General features: G+C 62.4%; 1 protein-coding gene across 5 annotated transcripts in view; it reads left to right on the top strand.

Moving 5' to 3' along the window:
• The window catches only part of INF2 (inverted formin, FH2 and WH2 domain containing), a 29,722-nt gene that overhangs the window by 5,616 nt on the left and 964 nt on the right, over positions 1-23,142 (top strand). For 2 of the 5 annotated variants that reach the window (XM_031667766.1, XM_031667765.1), the window contains 20 exons: positions 6,117-6,516; positions 7,845-7,960; positions 8,035-8,194; positions 8,660-8,693; positions 10,731-10,872; positions 11,587-11,728; positions 11,930-12,631; positions 13,059-13,210; positions 13,293-13,354; positions 13,912-14,014; positions 14,252-14,337; positions 14,720-14,820; positions 15,552-15,622; positions 15,696-15,803; positions 16,259-16,329; positions 17,067-17,187; positions 17,462-17,626; positions 17,842-17,944; positions 18,085-18,246; positions 18,847-19,978. In XM_031667766.1, coding sequence (XP_031523626.1) covers positions 6,126-6,516; positions 7,845-7,960; positions 8,035-8,194; positions 8,660-8,693; positions 10,731-10,872; positions 11,587-11,728; positions 11,930-12,631; positions 13,059-13,210; positions 13,293-13,354; positions 13,912-14,014; positions 14,252-14,337; positions 14,720-14,820; positions 15,552-15,622; positions 15,696-15,803; positions 16,259-16,329; positions 17,067-17,187; positions 17,462-17,626; positions 17,842-17,944; positions 18,085-18,246; positions 18,847-19,613 — 3,759 coding nt within the window. In that variant the 5' untranslated portion in view covers positions 6,117-6,125 and the 3' untranslated portion in view covers positions 19,614-19,978. Of the gene's footprint in view, positions 1-6,116; positions 6,517-7,844; positions 7,961-8,034; positions 8,195-8,659; positions 9,539-10,730; positions 10,873-11,586; positions 11,729-11,929; positions 12,632-13,058; positions 13,211-13,292; positions 13,355-13,911; positions 14,015-14,251; positions 14,338-14,719; positions 14,821-15,551; positions 15,623-15,695; positions 15,804-16,258; positions 16,330-17,066; positions 17,188-17,461; positions 17,627-17,841; positions 17,945-18,084; positions 18,247-18,846; positions 19,984-23,142 lie in introns of those variants that run through there. The other 3 variants (XM_009212372.3, XM_017961592.3, XM_031667767.1) reach the window with 3 other exon arrangements.

The following is a 23,142-nucleotide window of genomic DNA, read 5'->3' as shown; positions in this document are numbered from 1 at the left end:
GCCTGATCAGGCCCTGTGCCCTCCCCAGTCCCTAACCACAGATCTGCACACGTCACTCCCAGCCACAGCCATAGTAGGTGCTGGCAGGCCCTCAGACAGACTCAGGAAGTACTTCCAGTGCAGCCGCTGGTCCCCCCACGCCTCTCCCTGGGCCCCCAGACTCCAGCCCAGACCCCCGAGAAAGCCAGAGGTGACCAGGCCCTCAGGGAGCACCCCGTTGGCCCTGCTCTTTGTGCAGTGGAGACACTGTGGCCTGGAGAAGGTGACTGGCGAGCCGCCCGCCCACCCCAGCCCTGCACACCCTCAGTGCAGGTGGAAGCGAGAGCCTGGCTTCCTGGTGTGGGGCCACCGCCCTTCCTGTCCTCCCTTGCCTGGGCTACGCTTGCCGACCCTACTCCCAGTGAGCCCTCCTTCCAGTGAGCTGGGGCATTTCCTGTTTGCTGCATCCCCCCCACTCCCCCCTACAGACAGAGCCACCCTCCTCCCTATGGCTTCCACAGGGCTCTGTTCCTAACCCAGGAAGACGTACCTCCCCCAGGCCTATTGTCTGCCCCAGATCCTGGGGACACAGAGAGCCCAGCTGTAGCCTGGCTCCCGGACCAGTGGTGTCCCCTGGCATTCAGTGCTGGCCAGCCCGGACCCCCAGCCACCTCCACCAACACTTGCCAGAGTGCCATGAAGGACCCCTGGCTCCCAGCTCTCTCCCTGGGTGACCCAAGCAGGGGCTGCCGCCGCTCTGAGCCCAGCTTCCCTCTGGGAGATGTTGCTGCTGTCTTTTGATCATTTTGCTTGCTTTCTTCCTCAGTAGCAAACAACCGTATTCATCCTAGATGCAGCTTTGGTTAGTGATTGGGCAGGTGTCCTGGTGGCATCGCACACACCATGTGATTGAACTCCGTCACCATGTGGCTGCTTCCCATCTTTGTCTTCTGATCATGACGCTGCTGAGAGCGTCTTTCTACCTACCCACTCCCAGGGGGCCCTTCTGTCCTGCTGTGGGTCCCCACAGTGGCCCAGGGGGCCCTCTTTGCATAACAAGCAGAGTTCAAGAGGGCTTTGGAGGCAGGAGTCTCACACTGCATCCAGATCTTGGGGACTGCAGGCAGCATGAGGGCTAGAGTGCTTCTTGGGTGTGAGATGGGCCAGGGGACAGTGAGGACACAACCAGCCCTCACTGAGGCCCAGTGCGCCCCATGCCCCTGGACAGGTGGCAACGGGTGGACCCCCATCCTCGCCTGCCTTGAGGCCCCCTGTATACAGGCCCTCCCTGGGCCTTGCCGGCAGTCGGTGAGCCACCAGGTCAGTGGAGGTCCCTCAAGGGGCCATTGGCCGGGTGGGGAAGGTGACACATGCCGGAGGCTCAAAGGAGCTGGTAGTCTGAGTGGGAGGGAGGGGAATGGGGGTCATGGTAGGACAGGCTCAGCTCCAGGTGCCTCCACCGCCCTGCAGGGCCTGGGCTGCCTAGAACCCCGGGGTGCTGCCAGGAACGCGTGCAGTTCTGGAGATCCATGGGTTGCCAAGCAGTGGAAAAATTTGGGCTCTTGGAGGAGCTAAAAATACAGTGTGGCAGCCCCTGCCTCCTAGTTCCGGAATCCTCTCCTGCCGTTCTGCCCGCCCACCCCGTGGAAGACAAGTTCCCTCCCTGCACCCTCACCACCAGCGCTGGCTCAGGGCCCAGAAGCATCCATCCCTGTGCCAGTGCCAGAAGGGCCACACTGCGGCTGCCTGCCCACTCCCAGGCAGTGGCCCCCGCAGGCGCTCATGTGCCCAGCCGGTGCCTGCCCTACCCCCGCCTCTGCTTCAGGATCCCCAGAGCCCCTTGGTCCCAGGCACACAAGGCAGTACCTGCCTCCCAGGGCTGTCCGGCTCAGGGCTTGGCCTGTTCCTCGTGGGGAGCCTGGACTCAGGCAGACCTCTCCCTTCCCTACCAGTGGGGCCTTCACACGGGAGGGGGCTGTTCCAGGCAGACTCAGAACATGTCACAGTGGGGCCTCCAGGCCCATTGGTGCTGGCTGAGGGCATAGGACCCGCCACAGGGTGCTGTGGAAGGCCCTCCTCGCCTGGTTCCTGGGAGGCAAGTGAGGGAGCCGAGGCCTGGGGGCTTCAGGGGCTGGCTCAGTTCCCTCAGGTACCCAGGATTCAGGCCTGGGTACCCTAACCCCAGCCCGTGTGCCACTCAGGGTCATGGGCCCATGCAGGAGCCCCCAGCTACTCTCCACAGCTCGGGGCTGGGCCTGCCTCAAGAGCCCACACTCCCCGGCTCTGGTTTTCTGTCTGCACCGCAGGGGCTGGGCACATGGCCTCAGGTCTAGTGAGGGCCAGCGATGTCCCTGTCCCCACCCACACCACACACTCAGCTTGACTGCTGACTGCCAGGCGGGGCAGAGGCCCAGCGGCTTCCAGAGCGTCAGTGCAGCTGCCCTAGCGTGTAGGCATTCGGATGGAGGTGCTGGCAGCACCACACCAGGCTGGCCAGGCCCAGGCCCAGAGGGGGACCCTGCCTGCAGGAGCTGGAGTCTGAGGGGAGAGGCATGGTCCTGTCCTCTGGAAGCCCCAGGCTAGTGCTGAAGAACCACGGTGACGTCCCACTAGCGTGGGTGGGGTGAGCCCCTCAGACCTCAGAGTCTTCGTCTGCAGAAGACCTGCCCTGTGCGGTTCCATTGGTGCCGGTGGACTGCTGGGGGTGGGGTGGATGGGACACCCCTTCTTGGCGTCCTGACCCTTTTGCTGTCTGAGGCGTGGGGTCTGGCCTGAGCCATGGGTACTGGGCCCTGCAGAGCCTGGATGGTCCTGCCCTGCCTCAGCCAGAGTTGGTGTCGGCTGTAAAAAAGATTGCGAAGAACGCAAATTCCTGTGCCTGTGGGGAGGTGGCCACGCCCTACAGCCGGGGTTGGGGAGCTCTGAGGACACATTCCTGTGCTGGTGGCCCCGCCAACCCACTTTCCAGATGGACAACAGAGAAGGGCAGCCTGCCCCGGGGCACACAGCTCAGCAATGAGACTCCCGCCCCCTGCCCTTCTCAGTTGGCACTGGCACCTTCCAGGGTATTGTTCCCCGTAGCCCCGTGCCCCTGAGATCAGTACACTGTGGGTTCCTTCTGAAATCCTTGCAGAAGTGGACACCACCCCCCAGTAAAAACAGGCAAGGCTGTTTGTGCAGAGCTGGCTGTAGCAGGGAGTCGGCCACTGCCACCCGCGTTTAGCAGATACTCAGGCGGGCGGGGCAGTGGGAAGCCTCATGGTTTTCTCATGGATATTTCACTCTATACATAGAAAGCTTTTTATAGACAAAGGGAAGGCTCGGGGATGCCCTGAGAGAGGCTGCTGGCTGGAAGTCGGGCTCCTATGATGGGACAAAAATCACAGAAGCTGTCAGTTATTAACGAGGTCCCGGCCGTTTGGGGCCAGTGGCCAGATTGCGGGTCAGAGTGCTGCATATATAGTCTGGCCGTGGTGTGTTTGCAGGTTCAGCCTCATGCTGAAAAGCAGTTGGAACATTCCCCATTGTAGAGACCGGGGGGCGCAGATGAGATCGGGCAGCCTTGGTGGCATCGCAGAAGGAGGAAGGCAGCTCTGGTCTCATCCTCCGGGTCCTCAGCTGGAACCCTGTCTGTGCTGGGCCGTAGCCCAGCAAGGCCCTGCTACACTCACTGCCCCCAGACAGCACCTGGTGGGGCACGGTCAACCGGGGCAGCTCAGACACAGAGCTGGGCACCCAGGCACAGGGGTATGGAAAGCTGATGGGCAGGAGGGCCAGTTTCCTCCCACCGTGGCTCCACCCCACTGACCAAGGGGGCTCCTCTTGACTGGCGTCTTTCAGGGACTTGCACAGGGCAAGGAGCACTGGGCAGTGCCAAGAGGGGCAGTACTCAGGTCAGGGAGCACCTTCAAGTCCAGGGACACCCTGGGGCCTGGGGCACAGGTGGCTCGCGGAGGCACTGCTTGTCTCTAAAAGGTCAGGATTTTTTGCGTGGAGGGACCCCTGGGGCTCTTGGCTGGAGAGGACACTCTGGATGCCAGGGGCCGGGCCTGGGAGAGTTCATAACTCCGTCCGCTCAGCCTGTGCCAAGGAGACTCCGGCCAATGGAAGCGGGGGAGGAAAGGAGGGTCAGTGCTGGGGCCTCTTTAGGCAGCAGCAGCCAAGGTGGGTGGGAATACGTGCAGAGACTCGGCTGCCTGGCTCTTCATGGTGGTGGGAGCAACCCCTACTGCTACCAGGAGGGGCGTTGGGGACCCGGGTGGCTCTGGCAGCTCAGCGGTCCGCAGCAATGAGAAGCCAGGGGAGCGTGAGGAGCAGCCCAGGGCAGGGCCCAGAGTGGGTGGGCAGAGGCGGCCGGAAGGTCCTGCGCATCTGGGTGAGTGGATAGCCACTGGGTGACCAAGAGGGCCGGGCCTGGGAGGGCAGCTTAAAACCACAGTGGGCCGGGGGCTCCAGGCTCTCTGCTGTACAGTGCCCAGACCAGGACCCCCAGCCGGGAGGAGGGGCATCCCAAGGATAGCCTCTCAGGATGCTCCTGGCAGCCTGATGCTGGAGGTGCGGAGGAGGAAACTGAGGCCTAGGCAGGATGAGTGACTGGGCCCAGGTCTGCTGGTGAGGGCCCGAGCTGGGGACACGCAGATCAGAGCTCTGGCTTACACCTGTCAGGCTGCCTCCTGGAAGGAACCCGCTGGCCCCCCGGGGCAGTTGAACAGGTGGAGGGCTGAGGGGTGGTGCGGGGAGTAGGGGCTGGACTGCCGGAAACACCAGGCTTGGTCGTGGGCCAGGCTGGGGAGTGGGCCTGAGACCTCAAGGGCAGGTGCTCCAGGACACTCTCCCAAGGCAGGAGGGAGGAATGGGGCCTCCAGCGGTGAGGACAGCAGCGGGGCTGGGGCCAGAGCCGCCTGGGGAGGCAGGCGCTTGGGTTCTCAACCCCGCTTGGCTTCTGTGACCTCAAATGCCCCTCGGCCGGGGGTCCCCTGACTTACCAGGCTGCGCATGCGGGACCTCCAGTCACAGCCCAGTCGTGCCCAGGTGAGGGACTGTGGGCACAGACCCAGCTTCTCTGGGACCCAGCCGCCTCCAGTTCCCCACCTGTTACAGGAGGTATAAAGTGCCTGCCTTGGAGGTGGTGGGAAGCCAAGGGCCAGGGTGGAGAGTGCTGGGCCAGGGTGGAGGCTCAGAGCATGTCCCTGCCAGGCCCGGCCCCCGAGCTCCCTCCCCGAGGCTCCACGCAGCCGTTCTCAGACGCTAAATATAAGATCTGAGCCATACATGGTTGCAGGAGGGCCTGGGATGCCCCTGACCTTCGAGGCCAGTTCCCAGGGTCTGTGGCTGGGGACAGCAGCTGGGGAGATGTGGTGGCGTGGAGCTGATGTCAGAGGTGCAACCGCCTGTCCTGCTGTTCTGTTTTGGGGAAAGGCACATGTTGGGGCTCTTCTGGGCTGGGCCTGTTACCAGGGTGTTCCCAGGGCTGAAGTCAGACCTGTTGCAACTGAATTCTGGTTAAACCCTGAGTGCCAAGGGTCTCCGTCTTCCTGTTGGTGTGAGCCCCCCACCCACATGCAGATGGGCAGACTGAGGCCCAGGGGAGACCCGGGAGCCACCTCTCCTCCCCAGCCATGCTCTTGACGCTGTGGGCAGCCCAGGCAGTGCCTGAGGTTTGGAATCTCCCTGTCCATATTGTCCACTGGGGCCGGGGAAGTGCCCTGGGGTGAGATAAGGGAGCCTCAGATGTGCCGTTTTGTTGCATCATGACCACGGGTAGTGTTCCAGCCAGTGGAGCCTCCCGCTCCCCCCAGTCCTTCCCAAGCTCATCCGGTCCTGTCAAGTCGCAGGGGCCCTGCTGGCCTCGGAATTGCGGTGCAGGTTTCTGAGCCGGCTCCTCCCCTCCTAGCCCTGAGCCTGGGGGTCCACATGCGTGCAGTGGGGCCCTTCCTGCCTGCCGCCCTAGTTGCCGAAATTCGGTCAGGGATGAGTACAGGGAAGCCTAAGATAGAGTGGGGGACACAGAGCTACTCCTAACCCTCAGCATGGCACGTGAGCAGGAATTGCAGCAGAGAAACTGAGGCTGAGGGATGTGGCCAGGAGGACAGCCCCCATCCCCTCCCCGCTGATGGCTCCCTGCCCTCTGCTCGCAGCTCGGCAAGATGTCGGTGAAGGAGGGTGCACAGCGCAAGTGGGCAGCGCTAAAGGAGAAGCTGGGGCCACAGGACTCGGACCCCACAGAGGCCAACCTGGAGAGCGCGGACCCTGAGCTGTGCATCCGGCTGCTCCAGATGCCCTCTGTGGTCAACTACTCTGGCCTGCGCAAGCGCCTGGAGGGCAGCGACGGCAGCTGGATGGTGCAATTCCTGGAGCAGAGCGGCCTGGACCTGCTGCTTGAGGCGCTGGCGCGGCTGTCGGGCCGCGGCGTGGCACGCATCTCGGATGCCCTGCTGCAGCTCACCTGCGTGAGCTGCGTGCGCGCCGTCATGAACTCGCGGCAGGGCATCGAGTACATCCTCAGCAACCAGGGCTACGTGCGCCAGCTCTCCCAGGGTGAGCCGCAGTGCGGGAGGGCCTCCCAGGCGGACGCTAGGGACCTGGTATGAGGCTTCAGCCTGGGGACCCACCAGGAGGAAGGCAGCCAGACAGGCAAGGAGGGCTTCCTGGAGGACTGGCTTCCTGGGCTCAGGAAAAACATCCACATTCACTCCTAGTCTGAGGCTTCCAGGTCACTCCAGTCCCCGCACTGCTGCACCAGCGGTCCCCTTGTGCCCCCCTGTGTTCTGTGGCTCTGCTCCACCCTTCCTCCCCATCCTGTGCTGGCTCCCACCCTCTGGCCTCTCTGCCCTTGTCCACACCTCGGCGGCAGGAGTCACCTGAGTTAGAGATGCAAATCCACCCGAGTGGCTCCTACATACACCTGCCTGGCTCCAAACCCTTCAGCCTCAGCCTAGACAGAGCCCTTCAGATCTGGCCCACATCTACTGATGGTGTCACCCTCCACCTCCCAGCGCCTTCCCCAGCGTTTCCCTCCCTGCCCTGTCCCCTACTCCAGCACCCAAGGACCTCGTCCCCGGCAGGCAGGCCTCTTGTCTCTGCCTCTGCTCATGTTTTCTGCCTTTGTGTCCTCCAAGGTCCTGAACTAAGCCCTTAAGCCCCAGCTCCCTTTCCCCTCCTCCAGGAAGTCTCCCCAGCCTGTGCCCAAAGTTAGTCCTGGCCCCTTGAGAGAACCCCTTGCTGTGCCACTCCATGGCTGCTGCCAGGTCCCACCGATGCTTGGGGATGAGCTAGGGTGGGCAGTGATGGGCAGGGCGGGACCCACGGGGGCAGCAGGTACCTGTGCGGGCAAGCAAGCCAGAGGCACCTCGTTTCTGTTGGACCCAGGGGACAGAGGCAGGTGCAGGGACCAGCCACTCTCAGCCTGTCTCCCCAGCCTGGGCCTGGCAGGGCCCCTCTATGGAGTCTTTTGTGAATTGTTCTCAGCAGGGTCAGATGAGAGACACCCCCAGAACTTTCACAGCTCCAGGGATGGGGTGGGAGGCAGGGGTTCATAGGAATGAGGTTATGTCTGCCGTAAACACAGTAAGTGCTGCATTGGGAGAAAACCTGGGCCCAGAGCCAGTGACAGGATGGGGCGGCTGCCTCCAAGCCCTTCCCTGCAGGGTCTGGCCCTGTGGTCCAGGAGCAGAGTCAGGACACCGAGGAGTGGGCAGCTCGTTGGGTCCCAGCCCTTTGTTCAGCACTGCGGTGGGCCACGGACAAGTGCCCGGCACCCCCTGGCGTCTGCCTGCCAGGCCCAGAGCCCCAGCCCTGAGCCCAGCTGCACAGGCTTAGGAAAGGGTGCATTGGCCCTGCTGAGCCTGCCCACTCCACCCTGGCAGCCCTGGACACATCCAACGTGATGGTGAAGAAGCAGGTGTTTGAGCTGCTGGCCGCCCTGTGCATCTACTCTCCCGAGGGCCACGCACTGACCCTGGACGCCCTGGACCACTACAAGGTGGGTGGCAGGGCCTGGGCCTGGGCACGTGGGGCTCCCTGCCTGGGTGTGCCCTGACCCCGCCCTCCCCGCAGACGGTGTGCAGCCAGCAGTACCGCTTCAGCATTGTCATGAACGAGCTTTCCGGCAGCGACAACGTGCCTTACGTAGTCACCCTGCTCAGCGTGATCAACGCCGTCATTCTGGGCCCCGAGGACCTGCGCACGCGCACCCAGCTGCGGAATGAGTTTATCGGTAAGCGCCTGCCCTGGGCTGCATGCCCACTCCTGCCCACCTCTTGGCCAGTGCATCTCATGCTGCATCCACCTGGGGAGGTGGGAGCACCACAAAACCTGCCCCCGGCCCAGGGCCCCAGAGGAAGGCACCATCTCGGGCCTGCCACCACCTGCCCCTTCGATGGACATGGGCCTCAGAACGCCTGGGGGTCAACCCTGGACTGTTCTCAGTTGCGAGGCTGGCCAGGCAGTGGAGTAGGACAGGGGGCTTGAGACCTGGTTCCCACCCTGCCTGTTCTGAGCCCTGAGTAAGCATCACTGTGTGTCCAGCGTGCGTCTCCCCTCATGTCTCCCCTCTGGAGCCTCAGGTCTCTGGTGTCCCGTGACTGCAGCAGAGCAGGCCGGGTGCTCTGGGTGGCAGAAGTGAACTGGGGACGGTGGGGTGTGGCCTCTAAACCCTCTGACCCTGTCCGTCCCTTCGCAGGGCTGCAGCTGCTGGATGTCCTAGCTCGCCTGCGGTGAGTCCCCACTGTGGCGGTCCTGCCGGCTGCCCCTACTGCTCCCAGGGCCAGGCCCACCTGCCCTTTGGATCCCAGCCACCTCACCTAAGCAGCATCTCCAATGGCAGGGAGGTGGCTCCCCCGGAGTAACCCCAGGGGGTCCAGCCAGAAGGTCTCAGGCTAGAGTCCAGCTCACTGTCCCTGGCAGCTGCCCACAGAAACTAGGGTTGCAGCAGCCATAGAAAGGACAGATGAGCTCATATCCTTTGCACACCGTGGATGGAGCTAGAGGCCGTGATCCTAAGTGAACCAACCCAGAAACAGGAAATGAAATGCCAGTAAGAGGGAACTACAGGGTGATTCACGTGGATGCAAGATGGAGACAGGGACACGGGCTTCAGGAGCGAGAGTTGAAAAACTACCTACAGGCACAGTGTTCATTGCTACTTGGTGTCAGGCCCACTAGAACAAGGGTCCCCAACCCCCCGGCTGTGGACCGGTAGATGGCTTGTTGGAACCGGGCCATGCAGCAGAAAGTGAGTGGTGGGCAGGCATTCCCGCCTGAGCTCCGCCTCCCGTCAGATCAGCACTGCATTAGATTCTCACTGTGCACGCACACGAGGGATCCAGGCTCCTCATGACAATCTAATGCCTGATGATCAGGGGTGGAACAGGTTTATCCCTAAACCATTCCCGTCACCCCAGTCTATGGAAAAATTGTCTTCCACAAAACCAGTCCCTGGTGCCGGAAAGGCTGGGGACCACTGCCTAGAAGGCTAATCCCCTACGTTACACAGTGTACCATGTGGCAAACATGCACATGTACCCCCTGAGTCTAAAATAAATGTTTTTAAAAAAAGAAACTAGGGTTGCCAGGTACTGTATGGGACATGAAGTTCATTCAGGTTTCAATACACAACAGACAATGTTTTTGTGTAAATATATCCCAGATGTTGCATGGGATATACTTATGCCAAAAGTTACTCGTTGTTTGTCTGAAATTCAAATTGAACAGGTACTCTGTAGTTTCATTTGCTAAATCTTGCAGCCCTGCTGAGAACCCACATAGCTGGGAAGCTCTATCCCAGGCCTCAGTCAGGACTGTACTCAGGGGAGTCAGCTTGGAGGAGCCCAGGGCTAGAACGCCTTGTGTTGAAATGGCCTCAGGAGCCAGGCGCAGTGGCTCACACCTGTATTCCCAGCACTTTGGGAGGCCAAGATGGGCAGATCACCTGAGGTCAGGGGTTCGAGACCAGCCTGGCCAACGTGGTGAAACCCCATCTCTACCAAAAGTACAAAAATTAGCCAGGCATGGTGGCATGTGCCTACAATCCCAGCTACTTAAGAGGCTGAGGCAGAATCGGTGGATACCAGGAGGTTGCAGTGAGCCGAGATCATACCACTGCACTCCAGCATGGGTGACAGAGTGAGACTCCATCTCAAAAAAAAAAGAAATGGCCTCAGGGAAAGTTTGCCCGCATAAGTGCCTGTGCCCCGCCAGTGTGGGCTGAAGGGGGCCGGCTCTGCCTGCAGAGGGCTCTGCTCATTGACCAGACTGAGATGACTGGCAAGTCCTAGGCCCAGTGAACACTAAGGTCCCTCCTGCTCAGGCCAGAGCCCCGCCCCTCCTGTATCCATGCAGCCCTGTGAACCCACCTCAGGTGTGGTCCTCACTGTGGCCACACAGCTCCCAGAGGAGGGCCTTCCCTCCCCCAAGGTCATGGCCCGGTTCCATTGTGTGCCACCTCCCCAGGCCTTAGTGCATGTTATTCGATGGGAGTGGGAATACTCGCCCTTCCCCTTCCCCAGGGCATGCGGCTGCCTGGTGACCTGGGGGCAGCCTGTCAGGGCGCAAGGCACTGACCTGGGAGCTGCCACTCTTAGCCCAGCATCCCTGGCTATGTGGGCCACATGTCAGCCACAGCTGGCCACGAGCTGGCTCAGAGTCCTGGGTGGGCTGAGCAGGGCTGGTACACTGGCGCCGACCCGGGCTGCCCCGTCTACGTGTTGGTGGCAGCAGCAGTAGGCTCAGCCCACCTGGCATCTCCCACACAGAGACCTGGAGGATGCCGACCTGCTGATCCAGCTGGAGGCCTTCGAGGAGGCTAAGGCTGAGGACGAGGAGGAGCTGCTGCGAGTCTCTGGTGGGGTCGACATGAGCAGCCACCAGGAGGTCTTTGCCTCCCTGTTCCACAAGGTGGGCTGGGGGCTGGAGGATCGGAGGGCAACCCTCCATTGCAGGCTGTGGCCCTGAGGTCCAGAGGCTGGGCCTGGAACGGTCCTCCCTGCCCTGGTCAGACCCTGCTGTGACCTGGCCGTGGCGCCAGCTCTGGGGTGAGACTCCAGGGAGCAGCAAGGGGCCAGGGGTTGGAAAGGGAGCTGGTGCCTAGAGTGGGCAGCCTGGGGGCAAAGCCAGGGCCTCAGGACCCAGAAGGACGGGGCTCCAAAGACCAGTGCAGCCCACAGCCGGCTGTACTGTCCTGGGCCCCAGCTACCCAGTCCCCATCAGGTGGGATTCAGAGGCCTCAGGCCTGGTGAGGGGCTAAGAGGCTGAATTCCCGTCAAACTCAGGCCCTCCCTTCGTTCCCTGAACCTGGCAGCTCTCATCTGGGGGGCAGTTGTGTCCCCAGGTGGCATCTGGCAACATCTGAAGACATTTTTGGCTGCCATGACTAGGCAAGGGGTACTATTGCATTGAGTAGGTTGAGACCAGGGGTTCTGTTTAACATCCCATAATGCACAGGACAGTCCCACATGTCACCAGTACCACAGTCGCTGAGGGTCCCATCTCTAGGGATCCGTGGGAATAGAGGGGGTGATGGGGCTGGATGCCCTGGCAGATGGGCCAACAGTTCTCAGTCCACCGGGGAGGGGTCGGCTGCTGACCCGCACCCCACACTCGCCCGTCCAGGTGAGCTGCTCCCCGGTGTCCGCCCAGCTCCTGTCAGTGCTGCAGGGCCTCCTGCACCTGGAGCCCAGCCTCCGCTCCAGCCAGCTGCTCTGGGAGGCCCTGGAGAGCCTGGTGAACCGGGCCGTGCTCCTGGCCAGCGATGGTGAGGGGGTGGGGCAGGGGTGTAGGCACAGCCTGGTGGGCAGACACTGGGGTCTTAGACCACGGGGGAGGGGGCCTGTCCTTGGCCCCAACCCATCCTCTGCCTAGCGGAGGTGGCCACTTTTTCCTGCCTCCTCCTCAAGCCCCCATCCCTCCCTCCCCCGCTCCCTTCTCCCTTAACCCTGGACATCCCCTACTGCAGCCCAGGAATGCACCCTGGAGGAAGTGGTTGAGCGGCTTCTGTCTGTCAAGGGGCGACCCAGACCGAGCCCCCTGGTCAAGGCCCATAAAAGCGTCCAGGCCAACCTAGGCCAGAACCAGAGGGGCAGCTCCCCGCAAAACACTACAACCCCCAAGCCCAGCGTGGAGGGCCAGCAGCCAGCAGCAGCTGCTGCCTGTGAGCCCGTAGACCACACCCAGAGTGACAGCGTCCTGAAAGTTTCGCAGCCGAGAACCCTGGAGCAGCAGGCGTCCCCTCTTCCCCCATCCACCCCCCTGCTCCCTGGTTCCAGTGCTGAGCCCCCTCCCCCTCCTCCCCCACCCCCACCTCCCCCCCTGCCAGACCTGGGGGCCACAGTCCCCCCAGCACCTCCTCTATCACCACCCCTGACAAGTTCCTGTGAGTTCCCGCCCCCACCACCTCCACCACTCCCGGTCATGGGATGCCCACCCCCACCCCCACCCCTGCTGCCTGGTATGGGCTGGGGCCCTCCTCCACCCCCACCTCCACTGCTGGCCTGCACCTGCCGCCCCCCTGTGGCGGGAGGCGTGGAGGAGGTCATCGTGTCCCAGGTGGACCACAGCTTGGGCTCCGCCTGGGTCCCCAGACATCGGCGGGTGAACCCACCCACACTGCGCATGAAGAAACTGAACTGGCAGAAGCTGCCATCCAACGTGGCACGTGGTGAGGGTCCCCAGACCCCCAAGAGAAGCTTCCCCTAGGACAGGGGCTGGTCTCTGCTGGGGAGAAGGGCAGGTGGCACATGGAACTTGTGTGCGTGTCCTGCCCGTGCGTGGCCAGGGCAGCCTGGCCCTTGCTCTGGGCTCGGCGCCTGTGGTTGAGGTGGGGACGGGGGAGGAGCAGGGCGGGGGCTACCTCTGAGGACCCCCTTCCACTTGCTCCCGTGAGCCAGTGCCTCTGGGGTGCCATGGTGCCCTGGGGCCCGGCTGCAGGTCCTCAGGTAGGGAGGTAGGGTGCCTGCTGTATGCTGGACCTGCTGGGTCCCAGGCAGGTCATCCTTCAGACCCTCTGGGAGGCTCCAATCCCTGCCTGCTAGATCACCAGGCCCTGGGGCTGCAAGAGCCTCACTGGCCATGTGCCCACCCAACAGAGCACAACTCTATGTGGGCGTCCCTGAGCAGCCCCGATGCCGAGACTGTGGAGCCTGACTTCTCCAGCATCGAGCAGCTCTTCTCCTTCCCTGCGGCCAAGCCCAAGGAGCCCACCACAGCTGCCGCACCGGCCAGGAAGGAGCCCAAGGAGGTGGGGACGGGGAGGGGCTCAGACCGGGGCCACCTGCCAGGTCACCCTCCGGTGCCAGCCTGTTGGGTGGGGGGTTTTCCAGATCACTTTCCTTGATGCCAAGAAGAGCCTGAACCTCAACATCTTCCTGAAGCAATTTAAGTGGTGAGTGACAGAGGTGGCCCCCATCCCAGGCCACGAAGCCTCACCTCCACCTGAGCCTCCCGACTTGGGCCCAGCAGTGCCCTCTGCAGGCCACCATGGGAAGTGCATACTGCATCCCCTGGGCAGGATAGTGGGTGGGTAATAGCCCCATGCTGCCCCAGCTAGGGGCTGTCCAGCCTCCTGGGGAGAGAGCGCTGGGACCTCCCCACAAGGCCACAGACAAGCAGTGGCTAAACCAGGGCGAGGACCTGGGCCCTGACTCTCAGCCCCCTAGTCCTTTCCTGCTGCGGGTGTCCAGCACTGGCCCGAGGGAGCTGGCTGGACTGACCCACCCTGCATCTCCTGAGCAGGGCCCATGGAGGGATAGCGAGGGTAGGAGTCAGTCTGGGTCCCCTTCACCACATGACCGTGGGCAGACAACTCGACCGCCCTGTGTCCCACCTGCCCTGGCCACCCCATGACTGCGTGGGGAGACCCTGCCAGGCGGGGTCCCAAAGAGGTTGGGTGGGGTTGACTCATGGTTCACCCGCCCCTGCCCGGTCCTCTCCCTGCTCCAGCTCCAACGAGGAGGTCGCTGCTATGATCCGGGCCGGCGATACCACCAAGTTCGATGTGGAGGTTCTCAAACAGCTCCTTAAGCTCCTTCCGGAGAAGCACGAGGTGAGAGGATCACTCCCACCCCCTCCCCCAGTTAGTGCCACCAACCAAGGGAGAGGCTGTCCCCGGGGCTCCTCCCAGGAGGGAGACAGAGAAGGGAGGCATCCCAGCCCCACCTCTGCCGTGAACCGTGAGCCACAGGGAGCTGTGATGGGACTGGAGGGGCTGAGCCCAGTGGGCAGTCCGGGAGGGTGGGAAGCTGGTGTGGGGGGATCCCACACGCCGTCCTCCTCCTGGCAGATTGAAAACCTGCGGGCATTCACAGAGGAACGAGCCAAGCTGGCCAACGCCGACCACTTCTACCTCCTCCTGCTGGCCATTCCCTGGTGAGCACAGCCGCCCTCAGACCCCAGGGCCTGGGCCCTAGGTGGGAGGAGAGCAGGAATAGGGAGCAGGGCCCAACCAGGGTGGAGAAGGGGCTGTGCCAATGGCTGCCCTGGGCTCCAGGAGCAGCGTTGCAGCTGTCGGGCTTCTAAACATCACTTGAGCCCCGCCCCCAGTCCTTCCCCTCAAAGTGTGAGGCTCGAGGCCTCTGGAGCAACTGGATCCCGCTCTGCACAGGCCCAGGAGGGTGCCTGTTGGACGGGGCAGGCAGTGGAAACCCCCTCCCTTTGCCCACCACCCAAGCCAGAGCCCTGTGCTGAGTGCCCCTCTGGCAGGGACGGGGGGGAGATTCAGGCCATTGATCCCTGTCTGTACCATCCCCAGCTACCAGCTGCGAATCGAGTGCATGCTGCTGTGTGAGGGCGCGGCCGCCGTGCTGGACATGGTGCGGCCCAAGGCCCAGCTGGTGCTGGCCGCCTGCGAAAGTGAGTGGGGCCAAGTGGGGCACGTGTGCAGGAGGGACAGGCCTCCGAACTAGAGCCGGAGGGCTGCTCGGGGCCCCTGCTAGTGGCAGTATCATAATGGCTGCTAAGAGCACCCAAGGGTGCCAGCCTTCACCACTCCAGAAACCACCCTGCTGCCACCACCTTGGTGCACACACCTGCTGGACACACAGACACATGCATGCCCACCACCACTCTTGGGCACATGCACACATGCGCACACTGCCACTCTCGGATACGTGCACACACATGCACACTGCCACTCTCGGGCACGTGCCCACAAGCACACCGCCACTCTCAGGCACGTGCACACACAGAAGCTCACGAGCACAGTCACACATATGCACACAGGACAGACACACGTACACGCCCCCACACACACACTCTCACATACATGTACAGACACAAGTGCACACACACGGATACCATCTCTGAAAGGGGATCCTCGGAGAGCTGCCACAGCCACTGGGCAGGGAGAGGGACAGGTACGGACCAGTTCACATCTGTCAGGCACACTGTAGGTGTCCATTCCCGTCGGTGGAGGGTTTGCAGTCCCCAGGCCCTGTCATGTGTCCCTCCCTTATGGTGCTGGGCTGAGCCTGGGGAGGAGCCAGGGAGTGCAGGGGCACTGGCAAGCAGGACCACACCCCACCACCAGGGCATCTGGGGGCTCCGAACCAAGAGCCCTTCTCCAGCCCTGGCTGCCCCTGCAGGCCTGCTCACCAGCCGCCAGCTGCCCATCTTCTGCCAGCTGATCCTGAGAATTGGGAACTTCCTCAACTACGTAAGTCAGGGGCAGCTCCCCATCCCACCTGGCCTGCCTGGGGCTTGCAAGACTCACTCCCGGGCTCTCCCAGGGCAGCCACACCGGCAATGCTGACGGCTTCAAGATCAGCACGTTGCTGAAGCTCACGGAGACCAAGTCCCAGCAGAACCGTGTGACGCTGCTGCACCACGTGCTGGAGGTGGGCCGAGGCGGCAGGCACCAGCGGGGGCACGATGGCAGGGCTTCAAGTCCCCCCGGACCTGCAGTGTAGAGGTGTAGAGGCCATACCCCCCTGTGCCCACCACTCAGGCCGCCGGTCTCCCTGTCTCAGGACCCCATCTAGAGCCAGCAGCCTCAGTCAGAGCCGTGCCCCCATCCCTCCCAGCACCCCTTCCTTCCTGCAGCACTGGCTCCCCTGAATGAGGCTTGTCCCTCCCCAGGATACCTACCCCTGGTCTGGGGGGACAGTCCCTAGGAAAAGCAGAAACACCACAAAGTCATCGCCAGGCCCAAGGGAAAGATTTGAGGGTCTGGAGTGCCGGGGGTTTTCTGGACCTTAATTGCTAAGGGTTAGAGCTGGGGGGGTTGGAACACGGGCGTCCCCAGACGGAGAGTGTGGCCACGGTGGATCTCACTGGACGTGTCCCATTGCAGGAAGCGGAAAAGAGCCATCCGGACCTCCTGCAGCTGCCCCAGGACCTGGAGCAGCCCTCACAAGCGGCAGGGTAGGCAGTGCCTGCCAGCCCACACCCCTCAGCCAGGCGGGGGCCTGACTTCCGTCCCAGCCAGTGAGGTGGCTGCCCGCCAGGACTGAGTCTCACAGCGGCAGCACAGCCCCAGTGCCCTTAGGAGCCCTGCCCAATAGAACGCTTTCCTTCTGGGACAGGACCGTGTCTGCCATGGCCTATCCCCTTCTGACTTCAGCGAGGAAACAGGCCTAGAGGGGGCAAGGGCTGGCCAGGTCAGGGTCACACCAGGGGCAGGTCTAGTACAGCCCCTTCACAAGTTGAACCTTCACCACAGCCGCGAGCAGGCTCGGGCCTCCCTCATTGTATAGATGAGGAAAAAGAGGCCCAGGAAAGCAGTGTCACCTCCTGGGTCACACAACCCAGGCAGGAGGGCAGCCTGGGCCACCCCACTACACAGTCCGGGCCCCTAGCACAGGGTCCTTCCCGGGCTCCACCTGCCCTGGAAGGTTCTCTGGCCCAGGAGCTGCTCAGCCTTGGGGAGAGCTAGGCAAGTAGGACAGGCTGACCATTAGGGTCCCCGCTTAGATGCCCACAGGGGGCTGAGGGCCGGCTGGAACAGGCACTCAACCCCAACACTGCACATAGGGCCTCAAGAGTGCAGCCTGCAGTGTGCACAGTGGGGCACCAGGGCGTGTGCAGGGGAGGGGCTCCCCTGTCCCAGCAAGGCTGACGTCAGCTGTTGCTGTCTCTGCCTGGCCCTCCTCACCTTTCAGGATCAACCTGGAGATCATCCGCTCAGAGGCCAGCTCCAACCTGAAGAAGCTTCTGGAGACTGAGCGGAAGGTGTCTGCCTCGGTGGCCGAGGTCCAGGAGCAGTACACTGAGCGCCTCCAGGCAAGTGGGCACCTGGGCCTGGGGCTGGCAGAAGAGGCTGCCCTGATCAAGCGAGCCGGGCGAGCGGCTGTGCTGTCTCCTGGCTCCAGGGTGGATCCTGGGGACCGAGGTTCTCCAGGTGTGCACAGTCAGGGTACAGGCCCCTGCTCCTTCTCAGAGACCACTGTCCTCAGGGCCTGTCCCTGTGGCCACCACCCTCCTGCAACCCAGGGCCTAACCCTAGGTGGTGCCCACGAGGGGCTCTCACAGGACCATCACGTGTCCTTACCCTCAGGCCAGCATCTCGGCCTTCCGGGCACTAGACGAGCTGTTTGAGGCCATTGAGCAGAAGCAGCGGGAGCTGGCCGACTACCTGTGTGAGGACGCCCGGCAGCTGTCCCTGGAGGACACGTTCGGCACCATGAAGGCCTTCCGGGACCTCTTCCTCCGTGCCCTGAAGGTGGGGGCAGCCTGGCAGGGCACAGCCTGTCCGGCTAGAGTGGGGTCCTGAGGCCTCTGACCTTCCTCCAGCAGGAAGGGCAGAGGCACCCTTCGTCGGGTGGACACAGCCATGTGGGCCTTGCGCTGCTGAGGTTCAGGGAGGGTGACGCCCAGGCCCACGGAGCCCCTGAGGGGTGCCACGCTGGGGTGACGGGGCCACATCTGCCAGTGCAGGAGAACAAGGACCGGAAGGAGCAGGCAGCGAAGGCAGAGAGGAGGAAGCAGCAGCTGGCGGAGGAGGAGGCGCGGAGGCCTCGGGGAGAGGACGGGAAGCCTGGTGAGGCTGGGCCGGCCGGCTGGGCGGGGACAGGGCAGCTCCGGGATCCTTGCCTGTGCTCCAGCCTCCCCACGACCCCCAGCCCTCTAGGTGGGCTCCAGGGTCCCCATGCGGCTCTCTGAGTGTCCCACACTCCTCAGTCAGGAAGGGGCCCGGGAAGCAGGAGGAGGTGTGTGTCATCGATGCCCTCCTGGCCGACATCAGGAAGGGCTTCCAGCTGCGGAAGACGGCCCGGGGCCGCGGGGACACCGACGGGGGCAGCAAGGTGGCCTCCATGGACCCCCCAAGAGCCACAGAGCCTGGTAAGACCCTCTTCCACGGCCTCCTTATGGTCCCCTTGCCACTGTCCCTACCCTGTGCCTCCAGGAAGCCCTCCTGACTTCACTGGAAAGCCTCTCATCTCCCTGGACCGCCCTGGAGGCCCCTAAGACTAGGGACAGCCGAGGGGGCAGGTGGTGGCCGCTCAGCTCTCATCCCTCATCCCTCCCTCCACTCACTCCAACTCCTCCACTGTAACAACAGGCCCTGCCCCGAGTGCTGAAGCAGTGGCCCAGCCTGCTGGGCTCCTAAGAGATGAGGCCAGGCCCACTGACAGATGCCCCTGGGCTGAGGGTGCTAGAGGTGGCAGGAAAGGCAGGCGGCAAGGCCCTGGTGGGAGGACCCCATTCCTGGGGTGGCTGCCTCAGGGTGCTGGGGATGGTGTGGCCTAGTGTCCCCCACCCTGCCACAGTGTAGACCGACCAAGGACGCTGAGGCCAGGTCCTGCTCTGAGACATCAGAGGAGGCTTCCTGGGGAGGAGGCTTTGCAGGGCGTTCAGGTAGACAGCGGGATGGAGGAGGCTGCGCTTGGGCTGGCTCGGGGGCAGGGTGCCTGCCCTTTACTGGCATGTCCCTCTATGCAGTGGCCACCAGTAACTCTGCAGGAGACCCCGTGGGCGGCACACACCGTCCCGCCTCTAAACCCGACCTTGATGCTACAATGGCCAGCGAGTCCCGGGGCTGGGACCTTGTAGACGCCGTGACCCCCTGCCCTCAGCCTACGCTGGAGCAGTCGGAGGAGGGTGGTCCCCCACCCCTGGAGAGGCGTTCTTCCTGGTATGAGGATGCCAGCGACGTCCTAACCACCGAGGATGCCCAGTGCCCCCAACCCTTGGAGGGGGCCTGGCCAGTGACTCTGGGAGATGCTCAGGCCCTGAAGCCCCTCAAGTTCTCCAGCAACAAGCCCCCTGCAGCTGGAAGTTCAAGCCAAGATGCCAAGGATCCCACGTCCTTGCTGGGCGTCCTGCAGGCCGAGGCCGACAGCACAAGCGAAGGGCTGGAGGACGCAGTCCACAGCCGTGGTGCCAGACCCCCTGCGGCAGGCCCGGGTGAGGATGGGGACGAGGACGAGGAGGATACAGCCCCAGAGTCCGCGCTGGACACATCCCTGGACAAGTCCTTCTCTGAGGATGCGGTGACCGACTCCTCAGGGTCGGGCACACTCCCCAGGGCCCGGGGCCGGGCCTCAAAGGGGACTGGCAAGCGACGGAAGAAGCGTCCCTCCAGGAGCCAGGAAGGTAACTCAGGGAGGGGCCCTGGGTACCGTCCCATGCCAGGGCGCTGGCATCCAGCCGGTCCCTCCCCTTCCCCACTGGGCACTGCAAGTTCCAGCAGCACCCAGGACAGGTGACTTGGGCGCGGCGCGGGAGAGGAGGCAGCAGCGCATCCACCGGGGGTGGCTTTCTGGGCTGCCGTGGCCCATGCAACTGTTTCTCCAACCCGCTAATTCCCACCTTCACGCCACCTCCGTTAGGGAGTAAGGGGCGGACACTGGGCACCAGGTCGCAGGCTAGTGGTTGCCATGCAGCTCAGTGGCCAGAGAACCGGGCAGCCCTCCGAGGGTGTTGGCATGGCTGTCCCAGGCCCCCCAGTCCCACCCGCTCTGAGTCAGGGTTGCTCCTGTGTGATAAGCCGTTGAGTGCATTTCTTTTATTTGAAAGCAGAGGTTCCCCCTGATTCTGATGATAATAAAACAAAGAAACTGTGTGTGATCCAGTAAGGTATGTACGCAGCCGGCGCTCCGTGGGGGCTAACAGCAGCTAAAGGGCAGCGGGGACAGAGCTTGCTGCCCACACCCCTCCGGGACACTAACCTGGCTTCTCTCCAGCCCGCGTGGTGCATCAGTGTGGCCTCGCCTCTCCTGCAGCCCTGGTGGTGGGCTCCTCCCCTTTGTCCCCTCCCTCTCCGCAGGTTACCTGCTCACCTGGTGCCTTCCGCAGGCAAGACACAACCTCGGCGCTGGCTCCGGGCATGCAGGCCTCGGGAGGGCAGGTGGCAGGGCTAGCCGGGCTCCCTTAGTGAGCAGGATCCGGGGCGTGGGCGGGACCTCCTGGCTGGCAGGACAGGCTGAGGTTGCTCCTGTCTGGTGTCCTGGCCCTAACTGCAGTTCCAGTAGCCCTGTGGCTTTCCTGCTCTGTCTGTCAGTGGAGGGATATCTTCACTCTGAGTGTGTCAGTGGAGTGGGGCCTCCTGGGGCATGTCCCCAGGAAGTCTGTGAGGAGACAGGGACAGTCCCAAGGGCAGATGCTGCCAGGGACAAGCACACTGCAGCCCCCCTCCTGTTGGACAGTATCCTTCTACCCCGAGGCCATGGGTGGGTCTGTGGAGTTGCAGATTACCCCCAGCACACAGTGTCTTCTGGGGGGCCCCCAGCCAAGGGTCAGTCAGCCAGGTCCGTCCACAGGGCTGGAGAGGCTGATGCATCCAGCTAGACAGACCAGCCTGCGCTGGGTGGAGGAGGAGCTAGAGCAGAGAACCAGGTCCAGCCTGGCCGCTCGTGAGCTCTGTGAGCCCAGGTGGTGGCGTCTTCCAGCACCTCCAGCCTTGCTCAGAGCGAGCCCAGTGTCCGTGCATCGCAGATATGCTGACCGCTGGGCCTGGGGCTTAGGCTTAAGACATGTGAGGTCTGCTGGTGCCCATCGGAGGCAAGAGCAGTCGTGAGCCCAGAGAAGTTTCTCCAGACAGTTTGTCCTCACTGTGGGGGCACGGCCTTCACCCTGGGGTCCAGCTTTTGCTTCCAGGGTCATCTTCCGAGTGTGGCTCTGGTGTGAAGCACCCACATGTATTTTTTAGAAAGCTGCTGGCATCTCCCTTAGAGGCTGGAACTTGGACTTGCTGTCCCTGAGTATGAGGAACAGTGGAGCATGCAGGCTTGGGGCGGGTGGCCAAGTCTGACAGTGGTCCAGTGAAAGATGGACATGCCCAGTGCCAGTTCCACGCTCCACCTGGTTCCCTCCTGAACCTTCTGCACGTGCTTAGCCTCCACCTACCCCAGCTCCTGCCACACAGGCGGCTGAGGGCAGAAGGAAGGAATCCTCCTCTTCTCTCCCCAACTTTTTATTTTTTATTTATTTTTATTTATTTATTTTTTCAAGACAGTCTCATTCTGTTGCCCAGACTGGAGTGTAGTGATGTGATCTCAGCTCACTGCACCCTGCACCTTCCAGGTTCAAGTGATTCTCCTGCCTCAGCCCCCTGAGTAACTGGGACCACAGGCACGCGCCACCACGGCTGGCTAATTTTTTATATTTTTAGCAGAGACGGGGTTTCAGCATGTTGGCCAGACTGGTCTCAAACTCCTGACATCGGGTGATCCACCCGCCTCGGCCTCCCAAAGTGCTGGGATTACAGGCATGAGCCACCATGTCTAGCCCCCAACTTTTTATTTAGAAAATCTTCAGCACCACAGGAAATTGCATAGAGATCAGAATAAACAACACCTTCTCCCCGAAATTACAACCATTTGCCAAAAATACCAAAATTGTGACCATTTTGCTACATTGCCCCCCTCCAACTGAGCCATTGGAGAGTTTCTTATAAACATCATGGCACTGGACCCCTAAACTCGCCCATAGACACCTGAGAGCATAGCTGTCTTCCCCAGTCCCCCGCAGGCAGGGCGTGCTGCAGGGACGCTTCCTGTCCACGTGCTTCTAACACTCGGTGCCAGTGCGGATGTGCCACTTGTCCCAATAATTCTTTTAATAGCTGTTGCTTTGTTGTTTTCGCAAACAAGATTGTATCCAGAATCACACACTGTGTTTGGTTGTCATATAGCTTCAGTCTCTTGTTCGAGAACATTCCTGCCCCTTTTTGTCTTGTATGACATTGACGTTCTGGAAGACACCTTCACTTTGGGTTTGCCTGATTGCTCCCCCCAAGTAGGTCCAGGTTGAGTTTTGGGGCAGGAGTTCTACCCCAAGGGACGCCATGTCCTCCCCAGCTGGGTGGGGATGTTCGTGGCAGCAGCGCTGACCACGGCTACGGGGGTGGTCTCTGAACCTCCATGCTCTCTAGTTAATAAGCACCTGTGGTGACGTGTGGAACAAATGGCTGCAGCGCAGTTCTGTGTTTGCCGCCCCTCCTCCGGGTGTTCCCTTCTCCCCTCCCTTTTTCCATCACGTGAGTTTTGAATGTGCAGTAATCCATCACTGCCACTGTCGTGCATTTGATGGGGACCAGCGGGGGCCCTTGACCCACAGCCCCTGAGCGCTTCCCATCTTTGTCACAAGCCTCTGTTCCCAGCTCACCCCAGACTTGCTGATCCCCCTCCCATCCCTGCCCAGGCCTTGGTCTTGGCCATTTCTCTGGGTTCCCTGAGTGGGGAATGGTGCTGAGATCCCCCTCTGAGTGATCATTTTGGGCAGTTTTTGTTTTCTTCCTCTGTCTCTTCAGAGTAGTGGTTCTCAAACCCCGCCTGGGCTGTCCCACTGGGGAGCTGGGACACCACCTGGCACTGTGGTGGCAATGGGGGTAGCACTCAGACAAGGGCCACCGAGGGCCCCTGGACCAGAGAGCGAAGAGGGTGTTGGGGGCAGGAGGCCTGTGGGGCCATCTCTGGGGCCATCTGGGTGGCAGGAGCTGTTGGGCCAGGGCTGAGCTCCCTCAGCAGCCCGCTGGAGAAAGCGCTGCTGGGGTCCTCATGTGGGGCTTGGGGCCCGATGTGGAAGCGATGGAGGGCTGCAGGTGGTGGCAGTGGGGATTAATGAGTAACGACAGAGTGCAGCCTGGGTCTGAGACATGGGGTGGGAGACAGGCCACAGAGACTCCCCATCTCAGCAGAGAGGACACAGGCTCAGGCTGCCACACCTTGCCAAAACCCAGCCTGGCCAGGCCATCCCGGCATCTTCCACCTAGATAAGTTGTGCTGCTCCAGAGAA

Source organism: Papio anubis, chromosome 7 (assembly GCF_008728515.1).
Source record: "Papio anubis isolate 15944 chromosome 7, Panubis1.0, whole genome shotgun sequence".
Taxonomy (NCBI): domain Eukaryota; kingdom Metazoa; phylum Chordata; class Mammalia; order Primates; family Cercopithecidae; genus Papio; species Papio anubis.
This window is presented reverse-complemented; position numbering and strand designations above follow the sequence as displayed.